We start from the raw sequence: 20,702 nt of genomic DNA on the forward strand, positions 1-20,702 counted from the left end.
AGACATTGCATTCCAGACCATAACTCATTGTGTTTATTTTAAAATATTTTCTCTACCCTGCAACCCCCATAACCACCTTCCTGTTGCCAGTTACCTTGTTATTGGTCCTCCTGCCACTAGAAATAGTTTGCTCTGTCTACGCTTATGATTTGAAACACCCCATCATATGTCTCTAACCTTCTCTATTCTAAGGAGAACAATCCCAGCTTCTCCAGTCTCTTCAAATAACTGAAGTCTTTCATCTCTGGGTCCGTTTTAGTACATCTCTGTGACCTCTCCATCTTTTCTAAAGTGTGGTGCCCCAGAATTAGACCATGCTGCAAGTAGTGCCTAACCAGCGACTTATAAAGGTTTAGCAATACATTCTTGCTTTTGCACTTTAATTTTCTTTCCACTTTCTAAAATGTTTTCTTTATTCATTCATGGGATGTGGGTATCACTGGCTGGACCAGCATTTATTGCCCATTCCTAGTTGCCCTCGAGATCGTGATGGTAGCACAGTTGCTTCACAGCTCCAGGGTCCCAGATTCGATTCCCTGCTGGGTTACTGTCTGTGTGGATTCTGCACGTTCTCCCCGTGTCTGCATGTGTTTCCTCCGGGTGCTCTGGTTTTGTCCCACAGCCCAAAGATGTGCAGGTTAGATGGATTTGCCATGCTAAATTGCCCTTGGTGTCCAAAAAGGTTAGGTGGGGTTACTGGTTTATGGGGATAAGGTGGAGGTGTGGGCTTAGGTAGGGTGCTCTTTTCAAGGGCTGGTGCAGACTCGATGGGCCGATAGGCCTCCTTCTGCACTGTAAATTCTATGATTCTTGAACTGCTGCAGTCCATATAGTGTAGGTACACCCACTGTGCTGTTAGGGAGGGAGTTCCAGGATTTTGACCCAGTGACAGTGAAGAAACGGAGATATATTTCCAAATCTAGAAAATGTTGAGAGAACCCGGGAGTATTTTTTTTTTTTAAGTGGTGTTGTAGATCTGACTGAAACCTATGCTACAGCAAGAGGCACAAGACTAGTTCCCATGCGATAGTCTGCCATCTGTCAAAGTTGGAGTTTCACTTGTGAGATTTCTGGACACTGAGCAGTGAGGATTGTGAACAGCGACAGTATAACTTGCCTCCACTGGTTCTGCAGCACCTTCTACAGGTCCAAATCACGAGCTTATAACACCAATGATATAGCCAGCTTTTTGCATTGATCTAGAACCAAATACAGGAAAATTCACGAATTAGAGTTGTTAGGAAAACAAAGGAAGTTTTAAGGGATTTATAGTTGTATTGGAAACATTTGAAGTAAGGTATAGTTTTAAGTGGGTTCAGTTTAATTTTTCTATGCCTTGAGGGTAAAACCTATAGTTAGATTCATGTGTGGAGGTTGGTTAAGTCCCAACTGTTTCTATTATGGTTAGAGAGGGCTGAAATGTGAAGAATAAATAAACCAGCAGTGGTTGCTTAGCAACTGGGGCCTTGCGTTGTAAAGAGGCATTTTAGTTTAGCTAATTTGATGACAGTTGAAGATGGGTAATGAGAGAGAGGGCAGTCCTCACAACTTTGTTAGAAACAGTTGGTTGAGAAGGCTAGAGGGAGAACATCTTTCTCAGCTTTGCTAGACGAAAAGTCATACCATGGAATAATAGTTAAGAAAGCAAAGTGCAGAAATCTGAAGAGCAGCTAGTTAAGGAAACTAGCAAAATTAAGAGGTTCCAAGAAGTCGGAGGTTAAAGATACTAGAGCAGAGCACTATTCCATAACGACCGACAGCTGAGAAGAAGGTTGAGACACTAGAAAGATATCTGAAGTGATTTTCCGGTTTGTGAGTTGAAAAAACTATGGAAATCGGTGCCTGGATCTAAAGTTTGTGTAAAAGCAGTTAAGACAAAGTAAACCATTAAAAAGGGTTGGTGTAAAATCCTGGACTGGATTCCGTGGTTAAAAATGGAACAGAAGCAAATGTAATTTGAAAAACCTGGGCTGAATTTTGGAATGTAAACCACGAAGTGGCAGTGTGCCAATAATAACCTTCTCCTTTGAAAGTGAGAAAGTTCCAGATTCCAAATACCTTGTGTAAAAAAAAAAAAATAAAAAAAAAAAAAAATTAATAATAATAATAATACCATTGAACAGCCTGTATCTCGTTATAAGATTCTGGGCACCCCTGTACCCCCCCTCCCCCCACCCCACCAGAGGAAATAGTTTCTATCTACCCAAAATATTTTCTCTCTAGCTAACCAATCAAATTCTTTAATCACCTTAACCACCCCAATTAGATCATCATTAATATTCCATAATTTGAGTGAATACAAGCCCAGTCTTCCCATAATTAACCTTTTTTCTCCTGGTATCATTCGGCTGAATCTGCATTGAACCCGCTGAAAAGTCGATATATTCTTCCTGAGGTGCAGTACCCGAAACTGAACACCGTTACATCAGTTGCAGTCTAACCAAAGATTTATACAGCTGTAGCATGACCTTTAGTTTTATTCATTCCCAGGGTATGGGCATCGTTGGCTAGCTCAGCATTTATTGCCGTTTAGAAGATGGTTCTGAGCCACCATCATGAATCGTTGCTGTGCATGATTTTCACCACTGTATTCCAGCCCTCTTTGAGATTAGCACATTCATTTTATTAATCATGTCCGTGGATACTTAAATCACTCTGCTCTTCCATGGTTCCTAACGTAGTACTCAGATGATTTTGCTGTCCGCTATTGATTTCTTTGTTTCAATTTACATTCTCTGGAATAAGTTGCAGTTATTAAGTGCAGGAAAGGGCACCAAATAAAAGCAGTTTCGGGGAGCATCCTAATATTCCAGAGGCTTATGTTAACCTTCACAGTAAGTTGAGTTTGACAAATGGAATTTAAAAAGAGTTGAAGATGAGTAGTTTTGTGCTGTTTCTGCGAGGAAGAGGTGAAATATTTATAATGTAATGAGACTGTTGTGCAGGGCAGCTTATGAGAATCTTGAGAGTAGTTACATTGGAGTAGATCCTGTCTTTGTGCAGTCGACCAAAAATGGCCCAGAGCAAGTAGCAGCCTGTTTTCTCCCTCCCCATTGCTATTTCTGTTGGATTCAATCAAGCGGAGTTGTAAAATGGATTGCCACCTCGCTGTTGTAAAATGGATTGCCAACTCGGTGTTATGTCTTTGACTCTCTCCTGAAAACTGCATTAATGCCAGTGAGTGAGCAGGACGTTCACTTACAGCCTCCTATGCCAGCCTCACCGTACAGGCGCCGGAATGTGGCGACTAGGGGCTTTTCACAGTAACTTCATTGAAGCCTACTTGTGACAATAAGTTATTATTTATTATTAAAAACTCATTTCTGGCCCACAAGAAGCACCAAGTGTTGTATCTTTAGACCAACAGTACAAAAGAAATAGGATTGCAGAAGCACATTGGTTTGTTGCAAGATTAACAAGTGGTTTACTGTACAAGCTTTGGCTTAGACGCCCTAAAAGCCTTCCAAAGTAGCCAATGAAATAATGTAAGTCACGTGACACAATGCAAGTTCAGCCATCATATTATTGCATTGTAATAATGCAGTCAGTAAGGTAGACAATCAGGTGGACGTCTATTTCTCGCTAGTTGCCTGCACCCTTCCGGGACTTCGTCATTTTCGACCTTAGGTGGTTTTTCAAGTTCCCTAGTAGTTGTCTTTACCCTGGAAGGTATTACAGTCTCTTTTTCTGAAGAGAGACTGGTAGTAGCAGGTACATCTGGTGCAATCTCCTCTTCTGCAAATGAACAAGAGGTTACACAGTCAGATGGAATGGAGGCCATTACCTCTTGAGGTGGTTCTGGCACTGGCACACTAACCCGTGTTGACAATAATTGATCCGCATGGTGTCTTCACATGAATTTATCTGTTGGATGGTGTATGGTATTTGACCAGTCTGAGGCAATGCCATCGTAGAGACTCACTTTTCAGTAGTCCTAGTCATGTAGCTGTGCGCTAACACTTGTTCTCCTTGAGTTACTTTCTCGACTCAAGGTCTGTGACTGTTGGTTTCACTCTGTCATAAGCAAAAATAGTAAAACTAGTGAACTTTGGGTAGTTGCATTTCCGTATGTTGCTAGAAACATTTTCACACCGTATTGAAATGAACCTTGGTCTTTCAAAGCCTTCAGTGCGAGTTTCAAGGACTAAACAAACCTTTCAGCTAAACCATTCGTGGATGGGTGGTAAGGTGCTAACTTTATATGTTGAACTCCACACGTCTTTAAGTAATCTTCAAACTCTTGGACTGTAAACTGGCCCATGATCTGCCCAGGTTTTCCAATTCTCACAAAGATTTAGTTGAGTTTCTCAATGGTTGGTTCTGCAGTGGTTAACTTTATTACGACCAGCTCAGGCCACTTTTGAGTGTGCGTCTACAACGACCATGAACACGTGCCCCTCTACTAGATCAGCAAAGTCAACATGCAGACGTTGCCACGATATTTTAGGCCACTCTCGTGGATGTAATGGGGAGAACAGCGGTGCATTTCTGCCCTGCACTTGAGTGGCACAGCCCTGCTTTTTCTTCTATTTGGGCATCAATTCCTGACTACCAAAAGTAACTTTGTGCTAGTTCCTTCATTCACACTATATTATTCGCGCAACTGCTCCAAAACGTTTAGTTGTATATTTGGTGGAATAATTACTCATACCCCACAATGGATATCTGTCCTGTTAATTCAAGTCTCCTGGAAATGTAGGATTTTAATTCAGGATGTTTTCCTGCTATCCTCCCTTGAATGCCATTTTCAGTACCTCCCCCATCATGGGATCATTTCTGGTGTGTCTTTGGACCTGAGCTGCGGTCACTGGAACATTCTCAATCTGTGAACAGTTTCAAAAAGTATATTAACACGACGAGGTGGTATTGGGCCAGCTGGTAAAGATATGCGTGATTTTCAGATTGACGGTATTTAATCTCGTAGGAATGTGCCGATAGAATTAACAACCATCATTGGAACCTACCTGTTATAACAAAGGGATACCACCTTTTGTGTGGCCCAAAAATAGCTGTTAAGGGCCTGTGGTCCGTCAGCAATGTGAAATGACAACCATACAGGTATTGGTGAAATTTTCGTACACCAAATATAATATTCAGTGCCTCCTTCTCCAACCTGAGCATACATAGATTCTGTACTTGTTAATGAATGAGATGCAAATGCTATTGGTCTGCCTTCCCCTGAAAGCGATAAATGTGACACGACCACTCCTGATTAAGCATCACCGGCAAGTTGCAATGGTAAGTTCAGGTTGAAATGTCAACACTTCCGGCTTTTTCAGTGCTTCTTTTGCAGATTGATGAGCTTTTTCACATCCAGGTATCCGTTGCCATGTCTGTTTTGAACACAACCCACATGTAAGGGTTTCAATAGGGTTGTCAGATTCTGGGGAAATTTTTCATAGTAGTTGATTAACCCTAGGCTAGGAATGACCTACCCTCGGAATGACAGTTGAGTGACGTTCATTGGTCTTGGAGCCTCCATAATGGTTTGCAACTATGTAGACCCTTACTGTCAATTACATGTCTGAGATATTATGCCTGGGAAAAAAATCATATTTATTTCCTGTCATGAAGCCCATACATTTGAAGTTGTTTCAGTGTAGCTTCTATGTGTTGTCAATGTTCTTGCTCATTTGTGCCAGTGATCAATATATCATCTAAGGATCTGGTCCTTTGCGTGTTGAAATAAAACTGATGCTATTTCAAAAGGCAATCTCTTGGAGCAAAGTAGGCCTTTGTGAGTGATGATGATGAGCAACAGCCATTTATGGATCCTTATGTTTTCTCCAAGCCGCAAGACCTCCTAAGCTGTGAGATCCACTGAAACAGCATACCTAATGCTGCTTACGGACGTTCTGTTAACTGCCTCAATCCACACAAAACAATCTCTAATTATGTCATCTAACTCACCAAATTCCCAAAACTGTGCAAATCACCAAATTCCCAAAACTGCAAATCAATTGAAGTTTGCAATGAACTCCACAATATTTTCCCCTTCAAACTGAATCAAAACCCAACGGTCTTGGTGAATAATGGTGATCTAATATTTTCGCCAGTTCTTGATGTGTCTTATCTCCGGGGATCTCTAACTGAACTCGGCTTCTTAGCAAATTTAATGTTTAACTTCCGATTGTACATAAGAATACAGGGACCTTAATCCCTTGTGAAATTTTGTTGGCTTGAAGATAATCTATTTGAATATGACTTCCAGTTGTAAGTCCTCATCAAAAGAACCCATCACGCCAAGGTTTCCAGCCATTCTTCAGTGTTGGAATGCTCTCCCCTTTTGCTTTATTCAGTGGCCTAGTTCATTCAAAATGTATTAGCAACAGCTTTAACTTTCTTTAACTTTAATTTGCAACAACTTTAACTTGGGACAGACTTAACTGTACTGCTCTTATTTTGTGTCTTACTGTCCTGCACGTGGCATGCCCTGCAGCCTGACTCCGCGGATTGCTGGTTTAGAATCGGTACAGACCCTTCCTATGGACTTTTACCCCAAAACCTTACTAGCTCTCATGTCAGTGATTTTTGACCTTCAGTTAACCAGTTGATCCGTTAAAGCTGCTCCACTCCAAACGACTTATTGAAAAACCTTTTTTTTTTTCTTTCTGGCCCGCCCTCGTCACCAGTTTTCTTTTTGTAAACTGTTTTAGAAATAGGATCGCAGAAACATGTGGGTTTGACCAAGATTAACCAGTTGATGGAATAGGTCTTCGCTGTACAAGATTTGGCACTAGTCCCTAAAAGCCTGCAAAGTAGCCGATGACATCATGTGACACTGTTCTTGAGACATTGCACACAACTAACACAAAAGGTCTTTGAATTGAGGTTGGATGTCTTGGATTCAGACTTTCTTCTCAGGTACAGTACCTCAAATCCCAGACATTCTTATCCTTTTGGTAGGATGTGGGGGAAGGAAGAATGAATTGAAATTAAGATTGTATTCACACTGCAGTTGTATTTTGGTGTGAGACTTTTTTCTTTAATGATGTGGTCACATAGAAGGATCGAATATTTTACCAGAAATCCGTGTAGCCTCGGCTTCACTTAGGAACCAGTTCAGGCTGTTGCCTCCCGTGGATTAATACTGACCAGTTTGTTGGGTGTTGAGCAGCTTCACCTTTTCAACAGGAGAGCTGGAGCTTGCTGCCGTGTTGAACCTTTGGCCTGGATAAACGGTTATAATGCCATTGTTATCACTGTGACTTAAACTTTTGTTCTGCACATTATAATATATGGTACTGATTATTGCATTAATACAACATATAGCTTTTAAAATAATGAGGACATTTAAAGATGGACAAGTTCAGCAACATAAAACTCACATTTGGCTGCCAAGATTTCAAAACCACGGATAGTTCATAAAGTAATTAACAGCACAGAAAGCTACAAATTGAAAATTAGGAAAAAAAATCAATGAGGATGAGGAAATCCAAGGATAACACACTTTAAATCTAGAACAAGCCATCAGACCTTGCCGAGACAGAGTAAGCGTGTTCAGGTCGAATGATATTTCCTTGTTTGAAAGAATTGTTCCATTTGATTTGCATTATTTTGAACAGATTTGAGGTTGGCTGTTAATGGTACCTTTTTAAAAATATAATCTAATTTACTTCATTTTTTTTGTGATAATTAATCCATTAATCCATGGACAGCCTAGCATTTCAAGGAATTTTCCAAGTCTTTTCTTTGTTGCCAGCATTGACATGGCTTCTTTCTTTCTGTTCTTTGGGTATTTGGAAGCTTTTTAATTTGTTCAGAGGGATGTGCGTGTCGTTGGCTAGGCCAGCATTTATTGCCCATCCCTAATTGCCCTAGAACCTGGTGTTAGGTGAGGCCATTTCAGAGGGCATTTGAGTCAACCACATTGCTGTGGGCCTGTAATCACATGCAGGGCAGATCAGGTAAGGGTGGCAGATTTCCTTCCCGAAAGGACACTGATGAACCAGATGGGATTTTGCAACGATTAATAATGGTTCCATGGTCATCATTAGATTTTTTTATTCAGATTTTTATTGAATTGAAATTTCCCCATCTGCCATGGTGGGATTCCAATCCAGGTCCCCAGAGCATTACTAGTCCAGTGACAATACAACTATGCCACTGCCTCCCATGGACCAAGTCCTGTCAGCTTGTGTTTGGTTTAATTCTTAGTATAATCCAAGGTATCATAGACTAGGCTTAATCCAAGGTATCATAGACTCGGCCTAAAGGATTCCAGTTTTAACATTCCACAATATAGTCAATTTGCAGTCATTGCCTCCTAGAATTAGGACACTAATGTTTGTTTATTTAATGGTTATTTGTGCCAGGTAACTCTATCCAGAGGTATGCAGATTTGTAGCACGTTGCCTTCATGTTTCACCAATAATCTGTTTCCTTTGGTGTTTTTCAGGCGCTATTTTGGTGAGAAGATTGGCCTGTATTTTGCCTGGCTAGGCTGGTACACCGGAATGCTGTTCCCAGCTGCCATTGTCGGCTTACTCGTGTTTTTGTACGGAGTCTTCACTCTTGATTACTGCCAAGTAAGGTAAGGATGGGAATCATGGTTGGGGATCTTTTATAAAAAAAAAAAAAAAAAAAAAATTCCCTTTCATTCGGTCTTCAATAGGGTTCAGTGTCTTTAAAGTATTGATTTAAGACCAGGTGAACTTGCACACAATTGTTCTTGTTGAAAATGATAGTGCAGGCATTGAAAATTTGTGTTCCACACATATGGGGCAGGATTCTCTCAGCCCGGGGCCAGGCCAAATAATCCCCGTGAGCGGCGCGAATCACGCCACGCCGCCCCGATGCTGGCACGCGATTCTCCGCAGAGCGGTGTGGTTGGCGGGGCGCAGGGCGGGGGCCGCTCTACGCGGCCAGCCCGACGATTCTCGGCCAGGGATGGGCCAAGCGGCCGTCGTCAAAACGCCGAGTCCCGCCGGCGCCATCCACACCCCTCAGCCGGCGGGAACTCGTCGTGGAAAGGTCGGAGGTGGCCTTTGGGGGGTGGGGAGTCTGACCCCAGTGGGGGCCTTCGATGCGGCCTGACCCCCCCCCCCCCCCCGGGTCACCCCGCACCGATCGGCGGGCTGGCCTCTCTGGCTGGGGCCTCGTTTCTTCCACGCCGACCCCTATAGTCCTGCGCCATGTTGCGTCGGGGCCGGCGCGTTGAAGGAAGGTGCTGCGCATGTGCGCGTTGGGGCCGGCGCCACTGCGCATGTGCGCGTTGGGGCCGGCGCCACTGCGCATGTGCGTGTTGGGGCCGGCGCCACTGCGCATGTGCGGATCCGGTGGCACCCAGTTCGCGCAGGGATCAGCAGCTGGAGCGGCGTGAACCACTCCAGTGTAGTGCTGGCCCCTTTTGCGGGTCAGAATTAGTCGTTGGGTCGGCCCGTTCACGCCGTCGTAAAACACGGCGGTGTTTACGATGGCGTGGACACTCTGCCGCGGGATTAGAGAATCCCGCCCGTGATTATTGCCAGATGTGACTCTGTGGGTAGCACACTCTTCTGAGTCAGAAGATTGTTGGTTCGAGTCTCACTCCTTGGATTTTGTGCTCAAATCTCTGATAACCCTCCCCGTGCAGTACTCTGAGTGGTGCTACCTTTTGAATGAGATTCGGTCATCACCATGTTTGCACTCGCAAGGTGAATCTGTGGCACTATTTTGAAAGAGTTTTTATTATTCTTTTGGATGTGGGTGTTGCTGACTGGGCCAGCATTTGTTGCCCATCCCTAATTACCACTCAAATGAGTGGCTTGCTAGTTAAGAGGGCATTTAAGAGTCAGCCACATTGCTGTGGGTCTGGAGTCACATGTAGGTCAGACCAGGTAAAGACAGAAGTTTTCCTTCAGATTTTTACAGCAATTGATTATGGTTTCATGGTGATCATTAGACTTTTAATTCCAGATTTTTAAAAAATTGAATTTGCATTTCAACATCTGCCATGGGGCATTACCCTGGGTTTGGATTGCTAGTTCAGTTGTCCCTCGTATTCTAGCAAATGCTTATCCCTTAATCAATGCCATTGAGATTGTGATCATTATCATATTGCTGCCTGCGGGAACTTGCTGTGCAGAACTTGACTGCTACATTACAAGTCACTGTATTGATAGAGTATGTCACTGGATGTGTAGTGGTTTGGGATGTCCTGGGTCATGAAAGGTACTACATAAATACAATTGTGCCAATATTTGGCACAAAAACAGGTGAAGAAACATGAAAATTTGTTTTCTTAACCCTGGTCACAGGCTGGTAGAATGAGCTCCGGATTTTATAGCCAGCCACCTTGCTTCATAAACCTGGTTTTAGGCATTCCAGTGTTCTGAAAATATAGAATGATGCAGTATAGTTTAGAAGGAGGCCATTCAACCCATTGTACCTGTGCTGGGCCTTTTGAACAAGCTATCCAACTAGTCCCTCTCTACTTCCTCTTCCTATAGCCCTGAATATGGTACCATTTCCAAATATGTATCTAATTCAGAGTTTAAAAATTACTATTGAATCTGCTTCTACCGCCCTTTCGGGCATTGCCTTGCAGATCACTGTAATGCACCGAATTTCCTCTCCCTCTTGAATCTTTCACCAATCAATTCCAATCTGTGTTCACTGGTTACTGACCTTCCTGCCACTGGAAACTGTTTCTCCTTACTGACTCAATCTAAACCATTCACTATTTTGAACCCCTCTGTCAAATCTCCTTTTTAACTTGCCTTGCTCTTGATAGTATTTTCGTGTAACTGCCTTGCTCTTGAGGAGAGTATTACCTAACTGAAGTCTCATCACTGCTCCCCCATGGATTAACTCAATCCCCAATCATCTATCTCTGTTTTTGATACTTTGATTCCCCGGGCCAGGTTTTTGATGCTGAGGCAGGTAACTACATTATAATGTTGTCTCTTCTTCATCCAGTAAAGAGATCTGCCAAGCAACAGAAATAATAATGTGTCCACTCTGTGACCAGCATTGTCGCTATATGCGATTATCATACAGCTGTGTATATGCCAAGGTAAGGCTTCCTACCAAATCCAATTAAATCATGATTCAACACTGATGTTGAGGAATAGTGGGGCAGATTCACGGCTTCTACAAGGCTATTCGGAGTGTCTACTTGTTATAGAAGCCAATCCATTCAGCCGTAGTCAAATCTTGTGTTTAATGTGTGTCCAGTCATTCTGGATTTGGAACTTCCTCTTCCCATGAGTTGGAGCATGGTCAGCTGTCAGGATCGTGGGCAAAGTATTTTTTTTGTTGTTGTAGTAAAATCTTTGGATTCTTCACTTCTTTCAATTACGATGATTGATTAATTGAAGCTGATTTTCATCATTTATTACATTTGACGAATTTAAGGAATGTAGCAACCGAGGCCTTCAGCCCCTCGACCCTGCTGTGCAATTCAGATAGACCACGGCTTCCCTGTAACTCAGCTCCATCTACCTCTTTTAGATCCCCAATAATCTTGTTAAACAATCATCTATCCATCCATTCCAGTTTTTGATACTTGGATTCCCAGGGCCAGATTTTTGATGCCAAGTCGGTCGTTTTCCCACCTCGGCAGACCCACCTCAGTTTAAAGGGTCCTATTAAACCCAGTTATCGCACTGCGACGCGATGGAGTTGGGCTTGCCAATCCCATCATAGGTGAGTGCAAAGTCAGCCTAGTTAGAAGGCCGATATTGGTTCCCTGGGACTTTGTGTTTTAGAAACTGTTGGCCCACCCACATAACCATTCACCTCGCACCCGCTTATTCACTCTCCTGAACCCCTCTTTTCCACCTCTACCATCCATCCACTTCCATGCCAATCATCCAATATAGCATGGGCAGACCTTGTTTAACGTGGAACAATCTAATACAGCTCTCAGTTGCACACATTTCATCCTGAATAAACTCCCATTAAACCCATTCAAAGACTTTAAATCCCTTCAGGTGTTTAATTGGCTATGAAAACAAACCAACTTCTATACAGTAACCACTTCAAAGACTGCCAATCTTTTAATAGTCTATTTAAACTGTCAATCAAAATGTTAACTCAGCAGGTGCTAAGTGCTTTTGTGGATTTTTGAAACTCCGCCAAACAGTTATAACGATCTCAGCTGCAGTAACACATTTTTGGGAACTGTCATCAAACAACTCTATTGACACCAAAGGAACAGATGTTAATGTTTTTTTTATAACCTACACCAGAAGGCCTATGAATCAAAGCAGTCCAGCAGAGTTTTTAAAACTCTGACTGTTTCAGAATGTTTATTTTCATATTTAAAAGGCTGGGGGTTTAAAAGACTTTAGATCATACAATTATCTGCTCTTCAAGATTCATGATTCCTACACTGCAGGTAAAGACCATTGAGCCGAGTGAGCAGCCATCTCTGCTCACTGGCAAAGAGCCTGGGGGCGCTGTGCTTGCCACCAGTGCTCAGCTGGGGGTGGGGGATCCTCTGCTGCGGGTGGGAGCAGCATGGCTGTGCATGTGCCACCAAGTGAGCACAGGGATGGGCTGCCATGGGTTGAGGAGCGGGGGCAACTGCACGTGGCACCACCATGCCAACTCCTGGATCATGTGTACCCATTCCAGAGGCAACCCTTGTCCCTGCCAGTCTGCTCCACCTATAACCCCCATCATCCATCAAGGCCTCTGGTTGTGTGGCTGAAAGCTACGATTTAAAAAAACAAAACAAATTTAAGAGTACCCAATTATTTTATTCCAATTAAGGGGTAGTTTAGCATGGCAATCCGCCTAACTTGCACATCTTTGGGTTGTGGGGATGAGACTCACGCAGACACTGGGAGAATGTGCAAACTCCACATAGACAGTGACCCGGGGCCAGGATGGAACCCGGGTCCTCAGTGCCATAGGCAGCAGAGCTAACCACTGCGCCACCATGCTGCCCTGTATGCAGCAGTACTACCCTGCTGCGCCACTGTGCCGCCTTTGAAGGCTACTGCTTATAGAGCATTCACAATCGTGGTTAAGTGAGCACTGCACACAAACCAAGTGGATTCACAAGGCTGGGTGGGACATGTAGCATGTGGGAGTCATTGCCTAGAATTCCAGTCAGACCGTGATGCCTGGACAATGCCTTAACACAGCGGGAGTCAACACCACACACTCAGCAGCCAACATCCAAACTCTCAGGGGATGGGACACAGCTCTGGGGACATGTCCATGGCCGGAGGGTAAGTGAGTGCCCCAGGGAGGGGGAGATGCCTGGAGAGATGGACCAAAGGTTTTGAGGTTGGCCCGCATTGTGGAAGAAAGTGACAGAGGCATCATAGTGGTTGTGCACAAGGGTGTTTATTGTGTGTAGCAATACCCCACTCTCCCGATGGTTCCGCCCTCTGTCTTCCCCCCCCCCGCTCCCCCAACCCCTCAGTGATCCTCTATATGCTACCTTCCTTGCTGTACTGCTACGTCTAGGTGCCTCCCCAGGATACACATCTAGGTGAAGGCAGCCAGCTGCTTACCTCGTACCATGCCTTTCGATACCACTGGCTGGCGTCCTCTGGGGCCAGGGGCGCCAGCTCACTTGGTGGCACATGCATAGCCTTGCTGCCCTGTCCCATCAGAGGGGTGGAACACTGGGGAGCTGACGTCCACTGCCACCACTCCATGGGACGGGTCTGAGTTGACCCCCAGTGCCCCCTCCTCCTGCTCCGTGCCCATAGCGGCCTGGGTTTCATCTTGGGACAGAGGGGCAGCTGGGGCTCGAACCTGCATCATCTGACTCTGCCAGCTCTGGCGGTTCTCCATGGTCTGCATCATTGTGTTGACGCCCTTGGCGATGCTCTGCAGAGCCTCGTCAATGCCCACCTGTGACCGGGACAAATGCCGCAGTGCCTCGGCCATTCCAATCTGAGAGCGGGACATGTCCTGCAGAACCTCATCAAAGTCAGCCTGGTACTGGCTCACATCCCCAATCGAGTCGGACATTCAGCCGAGACCCTCCGCCATGACCGTCACTGCGCGGCACCTTGGTTACCATCACTAATGGTGCCGTCATTGTGCACCAGGCTCTCCACTTCGGTGCACCCTAGCTGTGTTGTCTTCAGTGCCATCCATTGCCAGCGCCATTGGCTGGAGGACCTGCGGGAGAATGAACACGTAGTCAGTGGGAGGGATGGGGTCAGTCAGGAAGGCAGTAACAACTCACATTTGACAAGTCCTCCGGGTGGGGCCCCATGGTTCCTCGCCTCCCCGTTGGTGACCGATCTGTCCTTTGCTACCCCTGTCCTCCCCAGGGCCCGTCCCTCGAAGGTGGTGAGTATTCTGATGCCCAGCACACCACAGCCAGCCTGGGCCTACTCCCATTGATTTGTGGGAGAACTTTTCTTGAGGAGACAGAGAGGGCATCGTTAGCCACACGCGTGGTTCACAGTGGCAGGAGGAGGGGGGGGGGAAGGAAGGGTTGGGGAGTGTTGAAGGGAGAGGTGAAGTAGAGGGAGGGTTGGGGTCGTATGGAGAGTTGTGGGGTGGATGCTTGTGTGGTGGCGGCAAGGTCTCCGGCGGGGGGGGCGGGAGGGGAGCGTTTGTGTCTAGTCACTCATGTTGATCATTGACCTTTTTCGGCACTGGAGGCCAGTCCTCCTGATTGCACTATCGGCGCGCACAGCCACCACCACCACATCCCAGGCAGCACAGGTTGTCCTATCCTCGGGACCTCGGGGGAAACCGAACATCCCTCCTGGCCTCCGCTACGTCCAGGAGCCTCCCCAGATCTGCATCCCCGCTATCCTGGGTGCCATTGATGCGAGCTGGCTGGGGTTGGCTGAGCAAGTGTTTGGACCAATTAATGGTGAATAATGTTGCTGGGCCGGGCAGCCTGCAGCAGTTCCTGCCTTCTGCCACACTGTGAAATCTCACGCCCATGATTTCCAGAGATTTTTGTGGGAAATTTTTTTAAGTCATGCTTCAGTGCTGAATGGAGTCTCTGGAGTGTACCGACTCCCTCAGGAAGATCACCGTGAAATATTTATGGACCAGTATTCCTTGGCTCAGCCAACAGAATGAGAGCTAATGTAATCTCAAATCAAAACTGAAAATGCTGAAAGTACTCTGGTCAGGCTGTGTGGAGTGAGAAACTATTTTTGGTTGATGATTTTCTTTTAGGTAGAACAGAGTACTGATTGATGAGCAATCTAAAATGCTAGATCTCTCTCCCTCGAGCCCCCTCTGAGCTCTCTCTCTCTCTCTCTCGCCCTCTCGCCCTCTCTCTCTCGTCCCCTCTCTCTCTCTCTCTCGTCCCCTCTCTCTCTCTCTCTCTCTCTCTCGCCCCCCCCCTCTCTCTCTCTCTCTCGCCCCCCCCTCTCTCTCTCTCTCTCGCCCCCTCTCTCTCTCTCTCTCTCGCCCCCTCTCTCGCCCCCTCTCTCGCCCCCTCTCTCGCCCCCTCTCTCGCCCCCTCTCTCGCCCCCTCTCTCGCCCCCTCTCTCGCCCCCTCTCTCGCCCCCTCTCTCGCCCCCTCTCCCGCCCCCTCTCTCGCCCCCTCTCCCGCCCCCTCTCCCGCCCCCTCTCCCGCCCCCTCTCCCGCCCCCTCTCCCGCCCCCTCTCCCGCCCCCTCTCCCGCCCCCTCTCCCGCCCCCTCTCCCGCCCCCTCTCCCGCCCCCTCTCCCGCCCCCTCTCCCGCCCCCTCTCCCGCCCCCTCTCCCGCCCCCTCTCTCTCCCGCCCCCTCTCCCGCCCCCTCTCTCTCTCGCCCCCTCTCTCTCTCGCCCCCTCTCTCTCTCGCCCCCTCTCTCTCTCGCCCCCTCTCTCTCTCGCCCCCTCTCTCTCTCGCCCCCTCTCTCTCTCGCCCCCTCTCTCTCTCGCCCCCTCTCTCTCTCGCCCCCTCTCTCTCTCGCCCCCTCTCTCTCTCGCCCCCTCTCTCTCTCGCCCCCTCTCTCTCTCGCCCCCTCTCTCTCTCGCCCCCTCTCTCTCTCGCCCCCTCTCTCTCTCGCCCCCTCTCTCTCTCGCCCCCTCTCTCTCTCGCCCCCTCTCTCTCTCGCCCCCTCTCTCTCTCGCCCCCTCTCTCTCTCGCCCCCTCTCTCTCTCGCCCCCTCTCTCTCTCGCCCCCTCTCTCTCTCGCCCCCTCTCTCTCTCGCCCCCTCTCTCTCTCGCCCCCTCTCTCTCTCGCCCCCCTCTCTCTCTCGCCCCCTCTCTCTCTCGCCCCCTCTCTCTCTCGCCCCCTCTCTCTCTCGCCCCCTCTCTCTCTCGCCCCCTCTCTCTCTCGCCCCTGTGGTGTTGGGTGTTCTAACACACAGAAGAGCCAACACAGTTGCATATGGTACAACGCTTGTTTATTTAAACTCACTATTTACAACTTGGTCTTTGCACTCTGCACGTGGGGGGCTCCCTGCTTGTGGTGTTTCAACAGCTCTTTCATGCTTCCTTCTCCCCAGACCTACTGACCTCCAGGTGTCGTGCTCGTGCTTTTTATGTGGTTGGTGTTCTTGTCTGTGATTGGTTGTGGTGTTGTGTACTCTGATTTGCCTGTTAGTGTGTCCATCATGATGTGTGTGTTTGAATATCATGACATCCCCCCTTTTTACAAAGATATGTGCCTACGTGGTAATAAATATGATCGTGACGTGAGTGCATCTAAGAGTGTGTGTGTGTCGTGTGCAGCATGTGTCTATGACGGAACTATGTACATGGGGCGATGTCGAGTGCGTCACATGAATCCAGTTGTACCATAACATAACAGAAATGCGAACGAGAGAAGAAGAAAAAAAAATTTTGAACAGTTGTCCAGTCAGACGACATCTGGAACGATAAACAACAACAGGTTATCATGTAAAATTGTCCAACTTATTAAACATATGAACTGTATTATAAGTCCATTCTAATGGGTTTGCGACGAATTCGGGTTGACCGCCTTAAGGGTGGATCAAGAACCACCGGCTGCTGTGCAGGCATGGCCATGGGTGGCGATGGAAAGGGCGTGATGTGCGGCAGCTCCACAAAGTCATCCTCGGAAGCCTGTTGAGGATCTGGCGTGTTGTGTGGCTGTGAACGTGGAAGTCGGCGAAGGGCGCGCCGATTGCGGCGACGCACGGAACCATCCGGCATGCGAACCAGGAACGAGCGGGGAGCCACTTGTCGGAGGACTTCGGCCGGTGCTGACCAGCCACCATACGGTTGATGGACGCGTACTTTGTCTCCGGAGGACAGGGGGGGCAGGTCCGTCGCTCGTGTGTCGTACCGACCTTTCTGGCGATCACGCTGCAGTTGCATGTCCCGAAGAACCGCCTCATGGTCTGTTGTCGGTGCCAGGACGGAAGGTACCGTCGTCCTGAGGGAGCGACCCATTAGTAGCTGCGCTGGCGAGAGGCCCGTGGATAACGGGGCCGATCGATAGGCCAGCAAGGCAAGGTTAAAGTCCGATCCGGCATCAGCCGCCTTGCACAGGAGCCGCTTTGCGATGTGGACACCCTTTTCAGCCTTCCCGTTCGATTGTGGATGCAGAGGGCTGGATGTCACATGAGTGAAACCATATGCTGCGGCAAAGGACGACCATTCACGGCTGGCAAAACAAGGTCCATTGTCTGACATGACAGTCCTTGGAATGCCATGGCGAGCAAACGTTTCCTTGCAGGCCCCAATGACTGCGGACGACGTCAGATCATGGAGAGGCATGACTTCCGGGTAGTTTGAGAAGTAGTCTATAATAACAATGTAATCTCTGCCGAGCGCGTGAAATAGGTCAACACCCACCTTCGCCCAGGGGGACGTCACCATCTCGTGTGGTAGAAGTGTTTCCGGAGGTTGCGCCGGCTGAAACCTCTGACAGGTTGTGCAGTTGAGCACCATGTTGGCTATGTCTTCATTAATACCCGGCCAATATACCGCCGCCCGGGCCCTTCGTCTGCATTTTTCGACACCCAAGTGGCCTTCGTGTAGTTGACGAAGAATCATCTGGCGCACACTGTGTGGAATGACGATCCTATGCGATTTCATAAGGACCCCGTCTATATTGGTGAGATCATCTCGCACATTATAAAACTGGGGGCACTGCCCTTTTAGCCACCCTTCCGTCATGTGGCGCATCACTCGCTGCAGCAGAGGGTCAGTCGCCGTCTCTGCGCGTATGTGGGCCAGACAAGGATCATCAGCTGGCATATTTGCTGCTGTCAGAGTCACGTGTGCCTCAATTTGACGCACGAACCCCTCCGCATCTGGTGGTGTGCTCACTGCTCGGGAAAGAGTGTCCGCCACTATGAGTTCCTTCCCCGGAGTGTAGATCAGTTCAAAATCGTACCTCCTGAGTTTGAGTAAGATGCGCTGGAGGCGAGGAGTCATGTCGTTCAGGTCTTTGTTAATGATGTTGACCAGGGGGCGGTGGTCAGTTTCGACCGTGAATCGTGGCAGGCCATACACATAGTCGTGGAACTTGTCCAGTCCAGTTAACAAGCCCAGGCATTCTTTTTCGATTTGCGCGTAGCGCTGTTCGGTAGGGGTCATGGCTCGTGAGGCATACGCAACCGGGGCCCATGATGACGTGCTGTCTTTTTGCAGGAGTACCGCTCCAATACCAGATTGGCTGGCGTCTGTTGAGATCTTTGTAGGGCGAGTCGCGTCAAAGAAGGCCAGCACTGGTGCCGTGACCAGTTTGTGCTTGAGCTCCTCCCATTCCTGCTGATGCGACTGGTGCCAGTTGAATTCCGTCGATTTTTTTACGAGATGGCGCATGTTTGTTGTATGAGAAGCCAGGTTGGGAATGAACTTCCCAAGGAAGTTGACCATGCCCAGGAATCTTAAGACAGCCTTCTTGTCAGCCGGTCGTGGCATGGCTGTGATGGCGCTAACCTTGTCTGCATCGGGACGGACCCCGGACCTTGAGATGTGGTCCCCGAGGAATTTCAGCTCCGTCTGGCCGAAAGCACACTTCGCACGGTTGAGACGCAGGCCATTTTGCCGTATGCGGGTGAAGACACGTCGAAGACGATGCATGTGTTCCTGCGGAGTGGTGGACCAAATGATGATATCGTCCACATATACACGTACCCCTTCGATGCCTTCCATCATCTGCTCCATAATGCGGTGGAATACTTCAGATGCCGAAATGATGCCGAATGGCATCCGGTTGTAGCAGAATCTGCCAAAAGGGGTGTTGAATGTGCATAGTCTTCGGCTGGCCGGGTCCAGTTGGATCTGCCAGAATCCTTTGGACGCATCCAATTTAGTGAATATGTTGGCTCGCGCCATCTCGCTGGTGAGGTCTTCTCGTTTCGGGATGGGATAGTGTTCCCGCATGATGTTGTTGTTCAGATCTTTTGGATCTATACATATACGGAGCTCGCCAGAGGGCTTCTTTACACAGACCATGGAGCTGACCCATGGCGTGGGCTCCGTGACCTTGGATAGGACCCCTTGGTCCTGAAGAATCTGCAGTTGTGCCTTGAGGCGGTCTTTGAGAGGCGCAGGAACCCTGCGAGGTGCGTGAACGACAGGGATGGCGTCCGGTCTGAGTCGAATCTTGTACGTGTGTGGCAATGTCCCCATGCCTTCAAAAACCTCCTGGTTGTGAGCGAGGAGGGAATGGAGATTCGCGTGGAACTCAGCATCCGGGAAGTCGGATATCTCATCTGGAGAGAGAGACATGATGCGCTGTACCAGGTGAAGGACCTTACACGCTTGTGCGCCCAGTAACGAGTCCTTTGATGAGCCCACAACTTCGAAGGGGAGTGTGGCCGTGTACCTCTTGTGAGTCACCTGTAGCTGGCAAGATCCTACGGACGGGATAACGTTCCCGTTATAGTCAACCATCTTAAGCCGGGATGGTGTGATGAGTGGTTTGACCTTCATGGCCTGGACTGCAGAGTAAGCAATCAGGTTGGCGGATGCGCCGGTGTCCAGACGGAAGGCGACGCGCGATCGGTTGACCGTCAGGGTGGCACACCACTCATCGTCTGGATTGATGGCATTGACCTTGTTGACATCAATGACGGCAACTCTGAAGTCATCCTGGTCATCTGCATCACTTAACTGGAAGTCTTGATGCGTGGGCTGGACGGTCCTGACTCGTGTGCGAGGTTGTCGAGGATGCGCCGGATCCATGGGTTGAGCCGCACGACAGCGGGCTGCGTAGTGGCCTATCATGGCACATCTGTTGCACTGTTGGTATTTTGCAGGACATTGCCCTTTTAAGTGTAGACCTCCACACTTGCTGCACGTCATGACGTCACGGCGTTCGTTGCGCCACTGCGCATGCGCAGTGCGATCTTGCGGTGGGCGCGCCTGCGCAGTGCGTCCCTCGTTGTGGCCGTTATTCTTGGCGCGCACCTGCGCGGGAGACCGCGAAAAGCGCGGGAAGCGGCCGCTGTCGTCCGGGCCGTGGGGCGGGAAGAAATCGACGGCCTGGATGCGTTCAACGTCGTGGGCGGCCTGGCTTGCCGATTCGACGGCTGGGGACCCCCTCCGTGCCAACTCGGACGCCTGAAATCGGGCAAAACGGCAGGCAGCATTCTCATGGAGGACACAGGCTTCCACAGCAGACGCTAAGGTGAGGCTCTTTATTTAAGAAGCTGCTGGCGTAGGCCACTGGAGGCAACGCCAAAAACAATCTGGTCCCTGATCATGGACTCTGTGGTGGTGCCGTAACCGCAGGACTGCGCCAGAATCCGGAGGTGCGTCAAAAAGGGTTGAAAAAGCTCCTCCTTACCTTGCAGGCGTTGCTGAAAGATGTATCTTTCGAAAGTTTCGTTTACTTCAGTTTGAAAGTGCTGGTCCATTTTGAGGATGACCG

General features: G+C 48.3%; 1 protein-coding gene across 5 annotated transcripts in view; it reads left to right on the forward strand.

The window, feature by feature from the left end:
• Positions 1 to 20,702, forward strand: part of LOC140396330 (anoctamin-4-like) — a 286,419-nt gene that overhangs the window by 222,654 nt on the left and 43,063 nt on the right. For all 5 annotated transcript variants that reach the window (XM_072484841.1, XM_072484842.1, XM_072484844.1 and 2 more), the window contains 2 exons: positions 8,399 to 8,533; positions 10,900 to 10,996. In XM_072484841.1, coding sequence (XP_072340942.1) covers positions 8,399 to 8,533; positions 10,900 to 10,996 — 232 coding nt within the window. The remainder of the gene's footprint in view (positions 1 to 8,398; positions 8,534 to 10,899; positions 10,997 to 20,702) is intronic.

The sequence above is a fragment of the Scyliorhinus torazame genome, chromosome 19 (assembly GCF_047496885.1).
Source record: "Scyliorhinus torazame isolate Kashiwa2021f chromosome 19, sScyTor2.1, whole genome shotgun sequence".
In the NCBI taxonomy this organism is placed as follows: Eukaryota; Metazoa; Chordata; class Chondrichthyes; order Carcharhiniformes; family Scyliorhinidae; genus Scyliorhinus; species Scyliorhinus torazame.